The 23,067-nt window shown below is 33.8% G+C and overlaps 1 protein-coding gene and 1 long non-coding RNA gene across 3 annotated transcripts in view; one reads left to right on the forward strand and one right to left on the reverse strand.

Moving 5' to 3' along the window:
• LOC123865235 (dipeptidyl aminopeptidase-like protein 6) overlaps positions 1 to 23,067 on the forward strand; it is a 122,870-nt gene that overhangs the window by 62,637 nt on the left and 37,166 nt on the right. For both annotated transcript variants that reach the window (XM_045906164.1, XM_045906165.1), the window contains exons 4-5: positions 9,151 to 9,245; positions 14,946 to 15,073. In XM_045906164.1, the coding sequence (XP_045762120.1) occupies positions 9,151 to 9,245; positions 14,946 to 15,073 (223 nt within the window). The remainder of the gene's footprint in view (positions 1 to 9,150; positions 9,246 to 14,945; positions 15,074 to 23,067) is intronic.
• On the reverse strand, positions 462 to 14,168 carry LOC123865268. The gene is made up of 3 exons (XR_006795948.1): positions 14,108 to 14,168; positions 8,366 to 8,367; positions 462 to 474 (listed from the first exon to the last, which is right to left on the reverse strand). It is a non-coding gene; the product is annotated as an uncharacterized LOC123865268 (long non-coding RNA).

Raw genomic sequence — 23,067 nt, forward strand, 5'->3', positions numbered from 1 at the left:
AGTCGAGGCTACTTTTTTTTTCTACAGATACCTACTGAACCCTAAAAATTGTTTGACTATGGTTTGGGTTTGGGTTGATTGTTCGTGGCCTTTGGTTGACTGTTGGATATTATAATTGAATTGATGTTTTCTCATTTTAACTGTGATTATAATATTTTATAAATTAGAAACTCCGCGCCTACGATCCAAAGTATCGGAGTTTTCCAAAACATTATTTTCAAATAAATAATTATGTATCTAGGCAACGTCCATCTTGACAGCTTGACATTTGCCAATTGACATAATATTATGAACCTCTGTTACAATAGTGAAAGATCCCAGGGCCACCAGCCGTCACGTATTTTCTGACGAACGAAATGTGGACGATTGAGTAGTGTTAGTATGTAGGGGAGAGTGTGGATGAAAGAGCCAGTTTTGAATAGTGTAAAAAAAAACACACTTTTACTATATTATTTTCAAATGAAACTAGGTTTTCTTATAATCACTTTAATTGGCAATGTTATAAAATAAAAATAAAGAGGATAACAACGCTGATAATCTCTTATATAAATAGTTTAAAAAAAAAAGGAAATCGGCTCTTTCATAGCAGCAGGTCAATGAAAGAGCCACCATGTGTTATGAAAGAGCCGATACCTACTTTTGAGGTACTAAACGGTTTTTTATCAATTAAAATTATGTTAAGTATTTAATATCAGATTAATACTAAGCTTACTTTAGTATTCCTATGAAAATCACAATTTTTTAACAGTCTCAGTAATAATTAAACATTGTCTTAATCAACAATTAAAACTTTTGAACTTTGTCTTAGTCAAAAATTAAATAATTAATAAAAATTTGTCTAAAAACACAAACTTATAAAATAAAAACAATATAAAAACAATTTAAAATTAAAAACATTTTTGGCAGAAGAAATTAATCACCCCTTTGAGGCCACACGATAACGCTAACGCTGTTCTATTTATGGACTGATTTCCAGCAAGCACTTCTTTTACAGCCTCTTCTATTGCAGCAGTTGTGGGCCTTACCCGTTTTTTAGCTGTTGACGCTTGCGAAGACATATCTTTTTATTCTGAAACATATATCATATAATAATGAAATAACTAAAATTAAAAATTTTGGACACCCCCGACCTCTATAAATATGACTGGTAGAGAATGCCATTAGGCATTAAGTCCGCCTTTTGTTTTTTTTGTATTTTGTGCAATAAAGATTAAATAAATAAATAAATAAATTATAGCTAAGAACAATCTCTATCACATCAGTTATCAAACAAAAAAAGAACCATCAGAATTAGTTCATTGGTTTAGGATCTACGTGGCCATAGACACACACACACACACAGAGACAGACACACAGACACACACGTCAAACTTATAACACCCCTCTTTTTTCGTCGGGGGTTAATTAAAACTAAACGATGTATTGAATGGGCCAGTTTTCGTGTCATGAAAGAGGCGGCTCTTTCAAAGCATAAATAACTGGCTCTTTCAAAACACGACGCTTTTAAAAATATAATTTCAAAAAAAAGGCACGATACCAGAACGCTGATCTGATATTATTTATGCAAAACAAGGGCAAATATATAGACGCCAATACTGTATATCAGTTTTGTCAACTTATGCAATACCCTTTTTGAAAAAAAAGATGAAAGAAACACAAAAAAACTTACTTTTTGGCTTCCGAATTTTCGTAACAGTCCTGTGAGGCCATTTGCTGTCGTAGAACTGTCAAATATTTGTGGGTAACAGCTATCCGGTGTTGCCATTTAAGGAGTAAAATTAAACTTTGGTAGAATATCGATAAGTAATGGAAAATCACATCGGCTCTTTCAAAGCCTGGCTCTTTCATGCACACTCTCCCCTACTAAGAACGCATGCCTACAGACCTGCTAGCTTGCTTAGACGGCCAATTTTCAGGTATCAGGTAATCAAGGTACATAAAAACATTACTTACCTCACGTAAATTCTCCAATTTTTTTAATTTTTAGCTGTTTTTTTTTAATATTAATAATTAATTGACATAAGTAAACTATAAGAGAGTGAGAGAGAAGTCAATATATTATATCCTAATACATGTCTTACTCAGTCTCATGCGCGTAGATAATGATGCCCTCGTGCTCAAACTCACAGAGGCATTAAAATTGAATTTAGGGGATGATTCGCCCTCTGGATCGGTCTGTCTTCTTGTAAAAGGTTTTAAAATAGTTGTCTGGTAGACATATATAAAAATGGAGCATCAGAATTTACGTGCAGTTAAGTAATTACTTATTTTGGGAGCTTTAAAGCGTCTGCAAAGCAATACGGCCGACGCGGGAAGTGTCTGGGAGTATTGGCGACATATTTTTAAGGATATTGCCTAAAATATACGTAAAAATCAGTTTGGAGAATTTACGTGAGGTAGGTAAGTAATGGTTTTATGTACCTTGATTATCAGATACCTGAAAATTGGCCGTCTAAGCAAGCTAGCACGTAGGCTAGGCATGCTTTCTTAGTACTTACTAACACTACTCAATTGTTCATATTTCCTGTGTCAGAAAATACGTAACCTCTGGTGGTCCTGGGATAAAAGTAATAAGAAAACCAGAAAAGAGCTGATAACTTCCAAACGGCTGAACCAATTTTTTTGGATTATAGCTAAGAACACTCTCGATCAAGCCACCTTTCAAACAAAAAAAACTAAATTAAAATCGGTTCATTCGTTTAGGCGCTACGAGGCCACAGACAGATACACAGATACACAGATACACAGATACACAGATACACAGACACACAGATACACAGATACACAGATACACAGATACACACGTCAAACTTATAACACCCCTCTTTTTGGGTCGGGGGTTAAAAATTAAGATTTTCTTTTGAGAAAATGTTAAAGGCTTGCGTCTTTGCTTCAGGAAAAATAAAATACTGCTTGTATGCGGTCATGTTGTAGCCCTTTTTACGCATCATTCATTAGTCCGTTCACCGATAGAAAATGATGGAACACTTAGGTAAGCCTATCTACTTCTACAGGTTCTGTAAAAATCATCGTTATACTCAATGTTGGCCGAAATATCTCTCCTTAAGTAAAACATTGCATTAATTTCAGATTCATTTGATTGATCACGTTAAGTTTTTAGGGTTCTAACTCTTTGATTTTCCGGGATAAAAAGTAGCGTATGGTACTCTCCGTCCTTTTAACTATCCCTATGCCAAAAATCAAGTCGATTGGTTGCTTAGTTAGGACAAACAAACACTTTCACATTTATAAATATACATAATACTTAATATTATATTAGTATAGATGACCGAAGCCTGTGAACATTTTTAAAAACCTAAACGAAGTCGCGAGCAAAAGCTGGTTCTCAATAATGGAGGAATTCCAAACTATTTGACTATTTAATTCATTAAGGTCCGTTGCTGTCTGAAAACGGTCTGAAAAGGAAAACTCGACGAAACTATTTCGGGCCATAAAAGGCTGACCCTGTTCACGCGCCGTTAACCCGCTCTGTAAATTGAACATGTTTGTGTGAGCCTTAACTTTAAATCTCACAGCCGCGCCACAAATAACCGCTCACATCCACAGTTGCCAATTGGAAATTAACGAGTTTTCATCGAAGAAAGTACGATTTAGTAGTAACTAATTATAATTATTATTTATTATTTACTAGATGATGCCCGCGACTTCGTCTGCGTGTTTTTAGATTTTTGAAAATCCCTTGCGAACTCTTTATTTTTCCGGGATAAAAATTGCAATGTCAATTTCCGGGACGCCAATCTACCTCTATAGGTACCAATTTTGATATAAATCGGTTAAACGGATGGACCTTTAAGAATCCCGTGGGAACTCTTTGATTTTCCGGGATAAAAAGTAGCCTATGTCCGTCAACGAAATGTAAGCTAACTCTGTTTGATTATGTTACGTGGTAAAAATCATGTATGTTACACTGACGTAGTCGTATGCTTGTCTTAAGGGCTTAAGGGCACACTTTTAAGAGACGTTCGTTAGTCGCGGTCGAGACAAGCCTTTTACCCTTGTCTAGATACTTAACACGTTATTAAGGTCACGACCCATCTTATCTTTAAGTCCAATATTCATAAGAAATGTACGAATAAAAGAAACCCTAACTCATATAAAAACCATTTCCCCATTTCACAAAATATCAGAAAGCAATTCTCTCATTTATAACTGTTAACCAACTGACGTCGATAAATTGGATTTGTAGAAAAGTTTTCCACCGAAGGTTTTCAAGTAGTAAATTATGTCTACGACAGACGACATGAAAGCACCGATAGAAAAATATTATTGGCGAGTTTGTATTTTTTGCAGTAAAGTCTAACTTTGATATTATTTAAAAAGTAATTTTGAAGTTGTTTCTTAATAATATGAAATGTTCAAAATATTATAAAGTTATTCTACTAATGGATGATTTTTTACAACAAGTCACAAGAACACTATAGCTTATAAGGCACATCAATATAAGTACTGGACTTGTGCTATAAGACCTAAGTAACTACCTGCCAAATTTCATGATTCTAGGTCAACGGGAAGTATCCTATAGGTTTTTTGACACACACGACAGACAGACAACAAAGTCATCCTATAGGGGTTCCGTTTTCCCTTTTAAGGTACGGAACCCAAAAAATTGGCAAGATGGATTTAAAATTGCATTAGCTTATGCGTCTCTCTATACTTTACGTTTACATTTGGCTGGTAAAAGATGTTCCAGTGTTAGTACAAGAGGCTTATCTCAAAAGTAAAACTTCTTTGAGTTTTATTTAGGTACTTCTTACATACAAAAGTCTACACAAAATATTTGCATGAACTAACATGTTAAACTAGACACAGAAAATTTTCAGAATGCACAATAGTGGCGAAACTACCTACCAAAATTTATGTCCAACATTAATGTCACAATTTGTCGTAGAGTCAACCAAGATTTATGCAAGTGTCTATACTGTACCACAGTGTACTGTATCATTTGCATCCACCGAAATGGTCATATACAAGAACGCTGGAAAAGAAGTGCCTTACAAAATGACACCTGTTTTGGTACCGATTTGAAGCACCCCGCCGAGCCTAACGGAAATTAAAATTGACATTTCTTGTCAAATGGTCTCCGTTTAGTACTATTATAATATATTCAGTGTCTTCGTGTTGACACTATGTTGACAGATATCTCATAACTAATATTTAGTTCAGAGTATAGTCACATGCCGCACACGCTGATAAAATTTTATCGGCGCCAAAATGGTGCAAATCAAGTTGCTTCAAAAACAAGTTGGCAATCACTAGTCCAGCGTACTTGTATTAGTAGAGGTCATTGTTAGCATCATACTCATTGCTCATACTCGTAAAACCAAACGAATAGATCATAACAGTTGCTTTCACACATATTAAGTGCTTTGGCGAATGTCCATGCGCTATTAAATAAGATTTAAAAATGTATTATTAGGTTACGATAAATAATATTTCATTTATGAATCGTGTATTATAGTGAATATAGCTTTTATTTTTGGAAAATTTCTTTATTGAAGTGATCGGTGATTCCTTTGATGCGTAACTGATAATAAAACCCACCAAAAACATTTCATGTAAAAAGTTAGCCAAGACTCACAAGTTCATAATGTTTTCACTGTTAAAAAGTTATGAGATCTCTAGTAGAGCCAAGCCCCTAGCTGAGCTTGGATTTGTGCTGGCCATGGGACCTATCCCAAGTTCAAAGTAATATAGCTCTTAAATGTTCTTGACTATATCACATTTATAACAATAAATAACAAATCACTCTACTTACAAGCTCTGATTCTACAAACCCTACATCTTGGTAAAAAAAAGACGGCTTGGCCGTTTAATAACTTTTAACGTTTAATATGTTATGTCATGTAATAGTTTTACGAACATTAAACGGCCAAGCCGTACTTTTTTTACCAAGATATAGGGTTTGTAGAATCAGAGCTTGTAAGTAGAGTGATTTGTTATTTATTGTTATAAATGTGATATAGTCAAGAACATTTAAGAGCTATATTACTTTGGACTTGGGATAGGTCCCATGGCCAGCACAAATTCAAGCTCAGCTAGGGGCTTGGCTCTACTAGAGATCTCATAACTTTTTAACAGTGAAAACATTATGAACTTGTGAGTCTTGGCTAACTTTTTACATGAAATGTTTTTGGTGGGATTTCATTTCTTTTTGGCAGGTGCCCTAAATTTTTTTTGGATCTATTTCTTGTAGGTACATCATTTTCATGGCCCACTCTCTATCGTTACCTCTTTTTTTAAAAGCTTTTATTCAACTTGCAATGTACTCGTATGTAACTATGTTTGTTCGGGTGGAATCTTGCAACTCAATTTTGAAGCAGATATACCAAATTTCAGTCTTTTAGGACTTCAGGAAACACAGATACTTGGTACGTTGGATAAATCTGCCACGGACATCTTATCCTGAAAACTTTAGTATTCGAGCAACAGATTTTACAGATATGCATCTCATATACGAGGGGATGAAGGGGGACCCGATTTCTTAATTTATCTGTTGTTCATAATTCTTGAAATTCCTACTTAATGCCAAATTTCAGTCTTCTAGGACTGAAGTCCTAGAAGTTTCTGAAGAAAGTACCCTAGAATTTGTGACTAGAGGTTTTGAATGTCGATAAATCTGAAACTATAAAAGCTAGACAATTGATACTCAGTACGTTTAATGAATCTGCCAAGGACATCTTATCTTGAAAATATCAGCATTCTAGCAACAGAATTTACAGATTTGCTTTTCCCATAAGAGTCGTAGAGGGGGGAAATTTCCAATTTCTTAATTTTCCTGTAGTTTGTATGCAATTTCTAGTCTACATACCAAATTTCAGCCTTCTAGGACTTCAGGAAGTACCCTAGAATTACAGACTATGAATTGTGATGATCATCAGTGAGGGACGTAAACGGCGTATTTTAGGTATCAATAAATCTGTAACCATAAAAGCTAGATATTTGATACTTAGTATATTTGGTAAATTTGCCGAGGACACCTTATACTGAAAATTTCAGCTTTCTAGCGTCATCCAGACCGAAGTTATGACGGGTCGAAAATACGGCGAAACACTTCGAGAAAAAGGTACTACGTAGCGCCCCGGCCGCCCGCGCCGTTTGGCTCGTCTTGGCGGGGGCACTGCCGTGCCCCCTGATATTATGAACGCGGAGCGCTAAATGCAACTTTGATATTACTTCAGGCAGTTTGTTTATACGCACCAGAACCCAGCTTACTGATCTTGTAACAGTTTTATTATTTTCCTAGTACATACTTAAAACTTATTTAAAAACTTAAAATGTATTTATCGGTTGAGATCAAACACTTTATGTGTAAGAAAATGACTGTAAGTAAATCTATTACTTACGTTTTAATTTATGTAGTATCGACGTATTCGACATTTGCATTTTGTACATAACATACATATTGTATGTTTTACATACGTACTAAAGAGCCCTTACTTTTAGCACGATGGGCCATTCTTGATCCAGTCCTTATAATGTAAAATAATTATTTTAATGTATACCTGCCTATAATAGGTAGGTATACATCGACCTGTTTATCTGCTCTCGCTATGTCACTTATGTATTAGTCGTGTTTCCGCGTCTCCCATCACATTAGTATAATAAAATAATTATAAGCAGGTTCATTATACCGGCTCGCACTCCGTACCTAGCACCTCACTAGGTGCTACACACCACAGTATTTAGGTGCAGTATTTAGGTCCTTACACTGAACGACCTAAATACTGCTTGGAATATTTTAACTATGTAGAATCGTGTACACGGCATCATGTAAGAAAGCACAATGTGCCTGGACTTCGTAAACTTGCTAAACGATCAATTTGTCTATGTTTAATTGATAGATCTAATATAATTCTCTCAAGAGTCAAGATACCTAAGGTAAAAGTTTTCAAGAGCTTTGGTAGGCTTCATGGTAATCGTGTCAGTTAATACGTATCTAAGAATGATGATAATATGAGAATAAGCTTTATTAAAAAAATGCAGATCATTTATTGATAACAATCGAAAAATTGGTCAAGTGCGTGTCAGAACACGCATAAATAAGGTAGGGTCCCGTAGCCGTGCTAGTTAGTAAAAACTTTGACAATCATTGTTTCTTAAACAGTAATAAACGACGAATATTTTTCAATTTTGTAACATACGAGTACCTAAACATATTTTCACGCAGAAATTAACTACTCTATTTTTATGTTTAAAAAAATGAAATATTTGTCGTTTACGACTTGTGACGTCATTTATCGCTTTCCATACAACGTGACGTTAATAAATTAATTATGTTAAAATTTTCGAATAATCTAATTTTATAATTAATTTTTAAATAATGAATTCTAGCCCCATAAACTACCGCTATACAACACATCACATAATTTTATTATTACAGTCCGAGACTCTATTTCAATCTTGCATCTTTTTCTAAAATAGCCGCGTAATCACAGATAGACGGACTGAACCAAACTATGAGGGTTTCTAGTTTTACAACGGAACCCTAGAAAGAATCTTCGCAACAACAGGAGGGATGATATATTTTTGTGGTTATTTGATCGTCGAAAAATAAAATTGCTAGAAATAGAAAGCTACCTTAATATATTATAATGTTAGAGGGACAAAAACATTCTTATCGTGTTCACTTAATTTATCTTTATCGAATAAGTTTTTGCCAAAACAGTTTTATTTTTGTTTCATCCAAGTGAAAACTTCTTTATTTTCATGCTTTCCAAAATATTTCTTTATAGCAAACTGATAATGAGTTTTTGCAATGATTAGACTGATAACTTTTTTACGAGCAAAATCACCTTATTCTTTAGTTAGAGAAGTGACTTCTTTTTCTAAAACTTCGGGCTGTATCTCATGAACTGTTATTAATAGAGAGTTGAAATTCTCACTATTCCCGCTATAGGTACAACAGATTATAAAAAAATAAAAATGGCTGCCATATAAATTAAAAATACCTAACAAATTAATCTTGTAAGACGATATGGAACCCTTTTCCGACTCGCACTTGACTGTTTTTTTTAATATATTTAAAGGGGTTTGGTTATAAAATGAGCATGTCAATATGAGCATGAACTGTGTGAGCCATATTACAATCAGTAGATAATATAGATACAAATGAACAAATGTTGTTCGCAGGTGACGAGTTCGTGTATCGGGATCCGTGGGGCGGAATCAGCCTCCTGTTTGCAGCCAATCAGACTTCAAAAACCCTCATGCCGAATTCTACGTTTGTAAGTGAAAAGCATTTCGTTTTTTATCTACTTACTCTAGTGATACTCCGCTCATACAAATGGTGCAGTTTTCATACGTCATTCACATTGAAAATGTATAAAAAATAAATAAGGTTCGACTACAATAACCACAAACATTAAAAGTTTCTACACGTGTATGTATTTAAGGGCGAGTATAATAAAAGAAATTAGAAATCAAAGCATGAAGCTCGCCCCACTTCATACATACATACATACATACACGTGTAGAAACAAGAAAATATGTTTTTTACTTTTTAGTGTTTGTGGTTATTGAAGTCGGTTTTCATTTTATGTTGACGAGCGCTGAAATGTTGGTGCAAGCATCATAATATTATTTCATTATACAAACTATACATTATAACATTTAAATGACTAGTCTAGGTGTAACTGACTAATAAATAGAAATGGAAAAATATTCCTTCTAAGTTCTAAGATTATTGTGAAAGGATAACCTATTCACTATTCATAAGAAAAAGATTTTTTACATAAAATATTCAAAACGAGATTTCTCATACTTTTATTAGAAAAATAACTATAAAACTCGGGATGCAATTGAATAGTTGTAAAAAATATTGGAACTTTACTATTGGAAGACTATGGAAAGACGAAGAAAATTCAATGATATTAGCAGCTGTGAGTGTTGACCTTATTCGGCTCGGTGATAAATGGCTTTCTTGAATTAATTAACACTAGCGCTTTAGTTCCACAGCCTTCTAGGGGAAAAGCACTGAACTTTTTTATCTTTGCTTAGAAATTCGTAACTAAATATAGAAATATAAAAGAATAGTTAAACATTAATATTAAAAGCAGGTACCCGTCTAGGTATGTTCCATTACACTGCCAGTTAACACAAACAATATTATGCAGATACACGATTCATTTTACCTAATTATGTACATGCATCATGTGCAATGTGCACAATATATTATGTGCATTGTGCAGGTTGACATATTATATCGTTTTAACAAAAATATATCTATACTTACAGGGTGTTTGGTAATCTATACTAATAAATAAAATTGGAGTGTCTGTCTGTAATTTCGAAATAACTACCACATATTAAGGTCATATGGTTATTTGAACGATACCATAACTGAATCACACGTTTTTAAAATTTTTGTCTGTCTGTCTGTCTGTCTGTCTGTCTGTCTGTCTGTCTGTCTGTCTGTCTGTCTGTCTGTCTGTCTGTCTGTTTGAAAAGGCTAATCTTCGGAACGGCTGAACCGATTTTAACGGGATTTTCACATACAAGTAGAGGATTGACCAGGGTGTAACATAGGCTACTTTTTTAACCGACTTTCAAGAAGGGAGTTGTGTTTTTCTACCTATGTACATCGAAATCTCCGAGATTTCTGAACCGATTTGCGTCATTTCTTTTTTAATCGATAGAGGAACTTTGCGACATTGTTTCATAAAAAATTTGGATTCCAACTCCTCAATCTTCATGCTGCAGGGGATCTGACCAATCCACGCGGGCGAAGCTGCGGGCATCAGCTAGTTAGTATATAAAGACGTGGGGGGTGGGACGATGGGTACGTGTACCCATGCTACTTTGATCTGATAAATACAATGCTGAAGTATACAGACCTAATGACGAAATAAAATTATAAAAATTTCCATACAAAATTTAAAAAAAAATTATGTCAAAGTTTTCATGTCGACCCAACGTGCTCTAACTCACTGAGATCGTTCGTTGGCCATCTTAAGATAGACCAAGGCCAACGATCTCAGTGAGTTAAGGCACGTTAGGGCCATGAAAACTTGGACATAAAAAAAATTAAAATTTTGTATGGAAATTTTTATAATTTTATTTCGTCATTTTACTTCAGCATTGTATTTATCAGATCAAAGTAGCATGGGTACGTGTCGTCATTATATACTAGTTACCAAACATCCTGTATACCTAATAGTAAACAATTTCATGACTTCATTCGCGTGGATAAGTTTTTTTTAATCATAGGAGTTCTTTGATTTTCCGGTATAAAAATAGCCTACTTGTATCTTCGTCTCCGGAATGGCTTTCTTTGTGTCAAAATCGGTTAAGCGGATGGGCTTTTAAAAAAGTCGTAGTAATTTCTTGATTTTTCGGGATAAAGAGTGACCTATATCCATCCCCAGGATCCAAACTATCCTTGTGCCTGTCAAAATCAGTTAAAAGGATGGGCCGTGTCAAGCTAGGAGACAGACACACTTTCGTATTTAAAATTAATAGTATGGAAACATGGACTTGATTTAAATTTTTTTTTTGATTGATTAATGATAATATCTACCTTAGGGCGTATGACTTTATTAAACATAAGTTTAAATATATTTGAAAGTCATTCAAGTTAATCAATTTATATCTACTAAACTATAAAAGTTGCTTAAAATGTAGAAGTAAAAGTTCTTTAGCTTTATTAGTAAGTAAAACAGCTATTACAACAAACATTTGGTTGACAAAGCGAAAAACAAACAAACCAATTTTTCTTTCTTGTTGTTGTATCGACTAATGTTACAAGTTAGTTACATTTATTACGAAGTCAGCCAGCCAGCCGCCCACTTGTTGGCCGGACATCGATAAAGTCTGTAACTGACAGTTTCAATATTGATGGCTGGTAAATGTTCATAACTCTTCTTCCTCTTCAGAGAAATTCTCCATGTTATTTGTATCACCACTATTTATAAGATCGTTGATACGATATCGTACTAGATATAATGTAAATTCGATATAAAATATCTCTTCTCTACTTATCTCTATCTCTTCTATATACTCGTATTATATAATTATATTGTAATGTAGTAGTACTAGACAATTTATTCACGTCCAGAACGTGTATTATATTCACAGTTCAGGGTTCTATAGTTCAGCCACACGCAGCTTCTTTAGGCTTCTTTGGGTAAAAAGTGTAAGGTCGCGTAACTAATATGCTAATGTTAACAGTACTGGGAGTGCTGATAGTTGTAAAACTAAACTAGTTTTAATTTTCAAAAATATGAAATTTTAATTTTTGTACTACAATTAATTTGATAATCCAAAAAAAAACAATGTATGAAATTTAAAAAAAAAAATCTGCTAAAACTTTATGAAAATTGGTTTATTAGAACCTGAGTTACACGCTTACTTAAAGGCAAAATTAATCGAAAACCATGCAACTAAATAGTTTTCGGCATTTTTTTAAATTAATGACTTTGTACGGTTTTGGCAAACATCTATAATATCAGAAGTAAAACATTTCACCTTATGGGTATTAAAAGTTAACACAATATTAAAAAGATTACGAGCAAAATGTTACGAGGGAGAACAGCTTTGTTCAAATAGGTACATTGAAAATTATTGTTCTGCCAAGTTAAGGCTATTCAAGCGGACATTGATAAAGATTGCTATTGACGGAAAAATAAAGAGGGGCAGTCAAGTTTTCATAACTCACGCACCTTGACGTGAGGCCAGGTGCGTGCGATGTTTCATTTTAGTTGCTCGCAAATTGCTTACTTTATTAAATTGTTTCATTTTGTATTTACGTATTTTTTGATTGTCCACTTTAAACATTATAAGTATAATAAGCAAGTTTGGTTTGCAAGTATTTTCGACATTTTGCACGATAAATCAAAAACTGTTGTGCATAAAAATAAATAAAAAACTGTTTTAGAATGTACAAGTAAAGCCTTTTCATATGATTTCATATATATTACTTGGTATAGTTATCATACTTTGAAAATAAATAGGTTGATGAACACGTAATCACCTAATATCACAATTTTTTTGTGATATAACCACAAATACACAGTTTTTAGATGTTTAAATTTAGTTGTGCTGTAACACCAACCTACCAAATTTCATGATTCTACGTCAACGGAAAGTACCCTACAGGTTTTCTTGACAGACACGACAGACGAACAGATGGACAGAGGTACAGACAGACTGACGGACAACGAAGTGATACCATAAGGGTTTCTTTGTCCTTTTGAGGTATGGAACCTTAAAAATCGTCTATCTATTCCAATGTTAAAATCCGATATTTGTTCACCATAATATCTAAGAAAGTGTTTAATAAAAAAAGTAAAGCTAAAATTAGAACAGATCCAGCTAAGTAATGGAGCATGCAGCCATTTGTTACGCCGAGCCGGGCTCGTGCTACTGGCTGCGGGATAATCTATCAACAAATTACGGTGGATAGCGAGCACACGTGGAAGATTGTAACTATAGTTAAAGTAGTAGTTTTTCTATTTATTTGTGAAGCAACAAGTTATTTTCTGGTATTTATTTGTATAAAAAACGTTTAATGTTTATATATGTTTATACAGATGATGACCACGACTCGTCCGCGTGGATTTAGGTTTTTAAAAATCCCGTGGAAACTCTGATTTTCCGGGATAAAAAGTCTAAGTTCTTTCCCGGGATGCAAGCTATCTGAACTGAATTGCGTCCAATTCGGTTAAACGATTGGAAAGTGAAAAACTAGTAGACAGACACACTTTCGCTATGATATTAGGTATGCAATGTTTTTAGCAAATATCTTCTAGGAGTCCTTTTATCTATTTCTCATAATATAATAATGAAAGTTCAAAGCGATATACTGAAAAAGTAACTTCAGTTTGCTACAAATTATTCCGCTTTTTGTTGTATTAAAAAGTTGAACTTTTTCCAACACAGTTGAACAGTTTTAATTGTACCTAGAGCTCCACATTATCGTTGGCCCAATTGCCCGATGCTGTATCACGAAACTTTGAATTTCCAACTATTTATTGTTGTAAAAGTATTTATATTGTTGTGATCCTTGTCAATGTTTTGACCACTGACCTCTACTAGTACAAGTACCTTCGCTGGACTTGCTATTGCGGACCTGTTTTTAAAGCAATTTGACGCATTTTGGCACTGATAGCAGCAATGAGCGTCACGTGAGCGTACTCAGAACTAAAATTAAATGTCAGTGTTAAGACAACTATCATCACGAGGACATTTGACACAAAATTCCCAATACGCTCGGTGAGCCACTTTTCAGATTTGAAATTCGGTTTTGAATCGACCAACACATGATTGCCTTTTGTATGGCTCACCTTATCTAACGTACTTGTTTCTGCCCATATCTGTGTTTGATACAGATTTTGCGTGACAGCAGGGTCTACACCAACACGCGATGAATTTAATCAGATAACGTTGGTAATCGAATATCCGTAGAATTACTGCAAACCGTAAACATTTGATGGATGATTTACTTATTTAACAAAATATTTTATTAGCAACAAAATATTTATATTAAAGCTTTTGTAAATCGTTGCCTAATATTTCATAGAGTAGTCCTGATTGTAAATAAGTAGGTATATTGAGATAACTTTATGTTATAGGTTTACTTATTTTATGGGTTTAATAATTCTTTATATTCTGTATCATCTGATCATATCGAGGGTCTGAGCCGCATCGCTTGTGGCTCTTTTAAAATCAATGGCTTTTCATAATAATCTTCTTTGAGTTTCTTTAGGCGTATATAGTCCTTCTTTAAAGGCGCACGCTCAAGGCTCACCCATTGCTGGTTCGAAAAGTAGATTTAACCTGCTGATTAAAAGTGGATTATCCTTAGTTCTTCTGCCCATCTTACCAGTCAGCTAGCTGGTTCTCTATATAAATGTATTATCTCTTACGTCAGGGTGTTTGACTCCATATCAATTGTTTTTATCAGATTCTAACCTAACTTATTTTTACAGAGGGTTCTGGAGCCAGCCTCATACTCCCTGTCAGCAGACCGTCGGTTTCTGCTGCTGGCACATGCGCCTCGCAAGCTGCATCAGTATTCCTACCTTGCGCGGTACACTGTGTACGACATACTCACAACGTAAGTTACTTCTTATAACATATGATTTTTACTTTCGGCTATGTATTTTAGACTATTTTCGATGTAACACTACCTGACGCCAAGAGCACGTGATAATTTTTTTTGATTTGCAGACTAGCGCTTGGCTGCAATTAGACTTGCTAGCAACTGATGATGCAACCTAAAATGGAGCGCGAATGGATATTAAAAGTGGAAGGTAAACTGATGACGGTTTGATTGTATCAAATCAAACCGTATGGGAGAAACAGACCAAAACCTCCTGGTTATATGGCCGTGCTCACTTGGTCATGTGATCTGAGATTGCGGTACGCGGCAGCGCAGGCCGGCTCGCGGTCCCCTTCGATCTCATACGATAGAAAGAGAGGCGTTCATTAAATATAAACCTCATTTCTGTGGGAGCTGAATTTGTACTTCATTGCGTCGTTATAAGGCTAGGCGTATGCTGAGAAGCAGGCGACGCAGCACATCATAGTACAGCACACTGCAGGGCAGGGCAGTTGAGGCAGACATGTGGCCTCTCCGCATGCTGCGACGCAACTGACATTCGCATCCTAGTTCAATTCTAGGCGATTCTCACCCATAATATCTTCAATGTCTTTTTTGAATAGCCTGGATGATTTGTATCATATAAACAATATTCACAACGAACTAATTCAATTAAATGTTCTTTCTTTGCAACAAAATTATATTTTTTTTTTAATAAACATACGTGGACCTTCGTCGCCTGTGATAGATTATTATTTTAAAATAAGAAATTTATTCTGTGATTTATGAGGAATAGTTAATTATTGAAGTATGTAAACACTGTTTACTATTAAATTAGGTAGCAATAATTGTAAAAAGGGGTGGCAACACTTGTTTATCTTGTATTCGTACTTATTATGATGGTAATAGGCTGATTATCAAGATTAGCTATACTCTTTTATTTTTGTTACTAAAATATGTATAATTGAAAAACAGAGAAAAGTGTAGACATTATTAGAATAAATAATTATTAATTTTGTGATGTAATGTGTAGTTAATTTATGTTTCAAGAAAATAATGTGATTCAAGAATAGAACAGTTGACTATTATAGAGTTCCGACAGAAACTTTCAAGTTACACGTCATTGCTACTTAATTAAATTATAATAATGTTTTAAATAGAGAAAACTATTTGTTAATTATTAGAATAATATCTTATGATCTTTAAGAATAATTTTGTGTAATGCTGTACTATAATTGTGAATTAAAATACCTCAATTGACTTATGACTTGTGTGTACTTTTGATAAATAACTTTAAACTAAATATTGTATTAACTTGATAATGGTTTCAATTATTAATATTAATGTTAACTAGTGCCTGGAAACATATAATTGTTAGTAATTCAGCCTAATTGTTTACTATGAACAGAATATTGTGTTATGTTGTCAGCTTGGTATAAGGAAAATGTAGAGGGAACAAAGAAAGATAGTAACCTATATAAACCACTGTTGGGGTGAGAGTAGTTAGTTTTTGTGCAACGAGCCTCCTCGAATAAAGATAAGTATTCTTACTGTATCTCTCTGTATTTGATTGTTATAAATTGTGTTATGTATACCTAATAATGTACCTAATAATTTCCGTGGAAACTCATCTTAACTGTGTAATTGTTGTGTACCCATTTTAACTCGTTGATAAACCAATCCAATGAATCATTGAAAAATATAAAGAGTGTTAATTTTGTACATCGTTTCATTCCTTCTCTTTGCTAGTTTTGCCTAAAATAATTAAATTATTTACTCTCAAATAGCATCTAATTAAAGTTAGTACACTAGGGTTTTATTTCTTTGCTTTAATACTTGTGATTTCTAAATATAGAAATGTAGTTCTTTATCTGCCTAAGTAAATAAAAGTTCGTAGCTTATTCATCGTCATGATCAACCATTTGTCGGCTCACTACTGAGCACGGGTCACTTCTCAGAGTGAGAAGGTTTAGGCCCTAGTCTGCCACGCTGGCCCAATGTGGATTGGTAGACTAAAATAAATTACATAATAACTATTAAAGTACCTTATAAATTGTAGCTCTACCTGAAATTACTTAATATCAGAAGTGGGATACGAATTATTTATGGCAATGGAAACCTAATAGCATTTTTGTTACACAGGTCTTGAAAAAACGAGGGACAATGAATCTCAACCACGAGCAGCTGCAAGAAATCTTGAAGAGTATACGTGACTCGTTAACATCCAATCAACGCAGCGATGACATCGCGCTGCCTATTTTTGATCCTGAGAAAAGCGACAACGGGGCTGAGACCTGGTGCAAAAGCATCGAGTTACTCGGCACCGAGCTTGGATGGAGCAGTATTCAAAAAGCAGCTAAAGCAGGTAAGGCCCTCCGAGGGTCTGCTTTATCTTGGTTTGAGTCATGGGAGCCCGAACAAGGTAGAAATTGGGAGAATTTTAGCAAAGATATTATTGCATTATATCCTGAAAAGAAAAATCTTTCGGAAAAATTATCAAAGGCTGTATTGTATTCGTCGGATTCAAGTGATTCGTATTGTGATTATGCAAGAGAAAAGTTAAGACTTTTACAGAGTTGTAAGATTAATTTTTCTGAAAATCAATTAATTGAGCTTGTGTGTGGGGGAATTCGGGAACCAAATATTAAAATAACTTGCCATAATACTTCCGTTACTAACACGTCGGAATTAATAACTTTGTTTTCTACATTTTCGAAACAAACAAGAAAACGCCCATTAGAAAATAATGCCGATAATAGTGCCGGGCCTAGTATTCCAAAGCGAGTTAAAACTGATAAGGACCGTACTTGTTTTTCTTGTGGAAAATTAGGCCATATTTCCTCTCAATGTTTACAAGGAAATAAAAATCTTTCTTCTTCTTCAGACGGTAAAGAAGTTGTAAAAAAGACTAAAAATCTTTACTGTGTATTTTGTAGCAAGGAGGGTCATTCCATTGATTTTTGCTTTCACAAAAAACGGATCGATAAGGAAACTGCTGCTAAACAACTATGACAATTAACTGAGATTACGATCAATAACTACACGATTAACTGTTTACTTGACACGGGGGCTAGTTGTAGTATCATTAAATATTCAATTGCCAAGTGCCTTGATTGTAATATATCGCCTTGTTTTTTTTTACTATTGATGGTATAGGTAACGGAAAAATAAACGTAGAGGGGAAAATAACAGTTCCTGTTAAATTTGAGGAAATTTGTCTCGAGTTAGATATTTACGTCGTAAAAAATAATGATTTCAAATATGATTGTATAATAAGGCGCAATGCGGTGTTACATCCGGACGTAGCCATTGTTACAGATTCAAATGGAAGTAGATTAATTCGAAATACAGAGATTCGTGTAATTCAACAAGAAGTTAATTTACTAGAATATCAATGCGGTAATAACAGTTTATCCCAATTATCTGATAGGATCCAACATCTTGATTCTAATCTAAGGGAAAGTATTTTAAAAATTTTTACGAAATATCCGTCCATTATACCGTCTAACGGTAATTTGAGTACCGTCAGAACGGGAGAATTGAAAATTAGATAAAAAAAAGATGAAGTAATCAATTACCGCCCGTATCGGTTAGCTGCAGTGGAACGAGAAAAGGTTAAAGAAATAATAAAGGATTTGTTAAATAACAATATAATTCAGGAGAGTACATCGGACTATGCGAGTCCCATATTATTAGTGAAAAAAAAGGACGGAAATGATAGAATGTGCGTAGATTATAGAGCCCTAAATAAAATAATTTCCTTTGCCCCTTATCGAGGATCAGATAGATAAGCTAGGTAAATCAAAATATTTTATTTCAATCGATATGAAAAACGGGTTCTACCAAATACCTATTGCACCAGACTCTGTTAAGTATACTGGATTTGTCACGCCAGATGGGCATTTCGAATTTGTGAAAATGCCTTTTGGAATTTGCAATGGCCCATCTGTCTTTCAAAGAGCCATAACTAAAGCTGTACGACATCTTAAATTTTTACTTGTTTATGTAGATAATTTAGGTTCTTTTTTCGTAGTAATTGGTACGATAGGATCAGATAAGGTTACGGGGTTCCGACTTAAATTATCTACATCAACAACTGAGATTTTCAATCCAGAATCTAAGGAGATCATTAATGTATTAATACCAACTAACTCATGGTTAGAAATCGCACAACAAAAGGATGATGAAACTCAGTCATTGATTGAAAAAGTACAGGCGGGCGAATTGGATACTAACCAATACTTAGTTAAAAATAATTTATTATACTACAAAACTAACTCCGATGGTAGGGCAAGGTTGTATGTTCCCAAAGGCAGCAGATTAAGCATTTTACGTTTATTTCACGATGAAAATTGTCATGTAGGTTATGATAAAACCTTTCAAAAACTTTCTGAGTCTTTTTGGTTTCCAGGACTAACAAGTTTTATTAAAAAGTATCTTTCTCATTGTTTAGTTTGCACAGAGCGTAAATCACATACAGGGCCCAAACAAGGCATGTTATACCCAATAGAAAAAAACTCCTATACCTTTCCATACGGTACATTTAGATTGTACGGGTCCTTTTCAACAATCTAGTGCCGGCTATAAATACATTCTTATGATTATAGATGGTTTCACAAAGTATTGTATTTTAAAACCATTGAAGTCAATGGGTGGTGATGAAATGGTCAATAATGTGCGAGAATCGTTAACTCTATTTAGCACCCCTTCACTAGTCATTACAGATCGCGGTACAAACTTTTCATGTAAACTATTACAAACATTGTTTAGAAGTTGGCAAGTTGAACATCATATGATAACTACTGGCACTCCACGTGCTAACGGTCAAATAGAGAGGTATGTCAAAACTATAATAGATATGTTAACTACGTCATGTAATACGTCAGATTGGCCAAACGGTTTATGGAAAGTTCAATTATCACTCAATTCAACTATACAAAAATCTACTGGTTTTGCTCCTATTCGTTTATTGGTTGGGCTTAATGGTAATATACCTTGCATACAGGCTCGATTGAATGATGTGACTGATAATGGTAATGATGTACAAAAAGAATTAGTAGATGTTCGTGCTGAGCGTTTACTAGCTCACCAACGACTAGTCAATGTAGCTAGTGATTTTAAAAAGCGTTTTGATTTATCCAGGCGAGATAATATAGTATATAACATTGGGGACGTAGTCTATGTAAATCAGGATCACAGACGGCATGATAAATTAAGAGCCAAATTCAAAGGTCCATATGAAATTATCAATATTTTGGAAAATGATCGATTTTCTTTAAAAGGGAAAGGAAGTTTAAAGGATATTATAATTGCCAAGGAAAAGTTAAGACGTTGGCCTGGTGAATGGATAGATCAAAATGTCTTGGTTGAAGATTATATTGAAAGTAGTGAATAAAAAAGTATGTCGATGACCAGTGATAGATTGTAATTTTTAGTAAAAAAATAAATGCTATAGCTTTAAAACCACTCGTGTTAAAAGGATATTATAAAATGTTGCTATAAAACGAATGGTGTTAAAGGATTTTTAAAGGAAGTTTATTATTTAGTGGTGCTTCAAAAACCAATGGTATTCATGGCTATTTTCTGGTGCTGCTTGAAAACCAATGGTGTTTAAGGCCATGGAGTATCACATATGTACTGTGGTAAGAAATAAAAACTTGTCAATTTTTTTTTATTGGAATTAATGGTGGAGTGATTTTGGATTTCACACACATTGAAAGTAAGGAGTAAATGGTAGCCACAGACATGTTGATTTTTCACTGTGTCATGAGTTATTATTGTCCTTACGTGAAAAGTTGTTTTTTTTTTGTCGTTATGCTTCGAGAGCGAAGCACGGTCAGTTTGGCCGTGATAGATTATTATTTTAAAATAAGAAATTTATTCTGTGATTTATGAGGAATAGTTAATTATTGAAGTATGTAAACACTGTTTACTATTAAATTAGGTAGCAATAATTGTAAAAAGGGGTGGCAACACTTGTTTATCTTGTATTCGTACTTATTATGATGGTAATAGGCTGATTATCAAGATTAGCTATACTCTTTTATTTTTGTTACTAAAATATGTATAATTGAAAAACAGAGAAAAGTGTAGACATTATTAGAATAAATAATTATTAATTTTGTGATGTAATGTGTAGTTAATTTATGTTTCAAGAAAATAATGTGATTCAAGAATAGAACAGTTGACTATTATAGAGTTCCGACAGAAACTTTCAAGTTACACGTCATTGCTACTTAATTAAATTATAATAATGTTTTAAATAGAGAAAACTATTTGTTAATTATTAGAATAATATCTTATGATCTTTAAGAATAATTTTGTGTAATGCTGTACTATAATTGTGAATTAAAATACCTCAATTGACTTATGACTTGTGTGTACTTTTGATAAATAACTTTAAACTAAATATTGTATTAACTTGATAATGGTTTCAATTATTAATATTAATGTTAACTAGTGCCTGGAAACATATAATTGTTAGTAATTCAGCCTAATTGTTTACTATGAACAGAATATTGTGTTATGTTGTCAGCTTGGTATAAGGAAAATGTAGAGGGAACAAAGAAAGATAGTAACCTATATAAACCACTGTTGGGGTGAGAGTAGTTAGTTTTTGTGCAACGAGCCTCCTCGAATAAAGATAAGTATTCTTACTGTATCTCTCTGTATTTGATTGTTATAAATTGTGTTATGTATACCTAATAATGTACCTAATAATTTCCGTGGAAACTCATCTTAACTGTGTAATTGTTGTGTACCCATTTTAACTCGTTGATAAACCAATCCAATGAATCATTGAAAAATATAAAGAGTGTTAATTTTGTACATCGTTTCATTCCTTCTCTTTGCTAGTTTTGCCTAAAATAATTAAATTATTTACTCTCAAATAGCATCTAATTAAAGTTAGTACACTAGGGTTTTATTTCTTTGCTTTAATACTTGTGATTTCTAAATATAGAAATGTAGTTCTTTATCTGCCTAAGTAAATAAAAGTTCGTAGCTTATTCATCGTCATGATCAACCATTTGTCGGCTCACTACTGAGCACGGGTCACTTCTCAGAGTGAGAAGGTTTAGGCCCTAGTCTGCCACGCTGGCCCAATGTGGATTGGTAGACTAAAATAAATTACATAATAACTATTAAAGTACCTTATAAATTGTAGCTCTACCTGAAATTACTTAATACCTGCGTCTCAGCATACGCCTAGCCTAAGAGTCGCTATTTATTTTAACGTCTATGCGAATTAAGGTTCTGTACCTCTAAGATACGTGCTATGAAGTATTTTTTGTGGGTTGATATTTGCATTACCTTAGGAAACCTAAGATTTATTTAAATCATGTAAATACAACGTCCACATTGACACGAGTTCTAAACAAGACGTCCTGCAAAGCAAACAAGTTGATCGAATGATTTGTTTGCAAATACCTTATTCCATGTTTCGTAGAATTTTTTGTGAAACTTTTTGTAATCTGTACAAATCTTTGAGCCAGTGTAACTATGGTCCATACGTCCGGCTTAAAAATTTGTTGACCTTGCCTACAAAATTTCATTGAGTTTGTCTGGTTGATATTCAAATGAGAAATTTATTTTTATGGAACTTTATACCTAACACTTTCTGAAAAGCGCAATAGGGTTACTGCTCTTAAGATTTTACAATAATAACTTTTTCTGCACAATTTAATTTCTTTATTACATTTATTACCTATCTAAAGGATATTCAGAAATTACACGTGAGCGAAGCCGTGGCGGTCTAGCTAGTTATTTGTATTTATCTCGAAAGTAATCTCCTTGCCTAAAGACTGTAAAATACGGCTATCTATTTGAACAAAATTAATTATTTATACCAGCATTTAAGGCTCAGTGATTCAAATTAGGAGTTTCGCTTTCGACGAGCCCATTGCCATTATTCCTTACGATTATGGACAAGAAATTCATAAGGCTTTATTATTCAAAGGAAATTTATAGCATTAGGTAGAAAATATAAAACCACGCTTTGAAGGAGTTTA

This window comes from Maniola jurtina, chromosome 5, assembly GCF_905333055.1.
Source record: "Maniola jurtina chromosome 5, ilManJurt1.1, whole genome shotgun sequence".
Classification (NCBI taxonomy): domain Eukaryota; kingdom Metazoa; phylum Arthropoda; class Insecta; order Lepidoptera; family Nymphalidae; genus Maniola; species Maniola jurtina.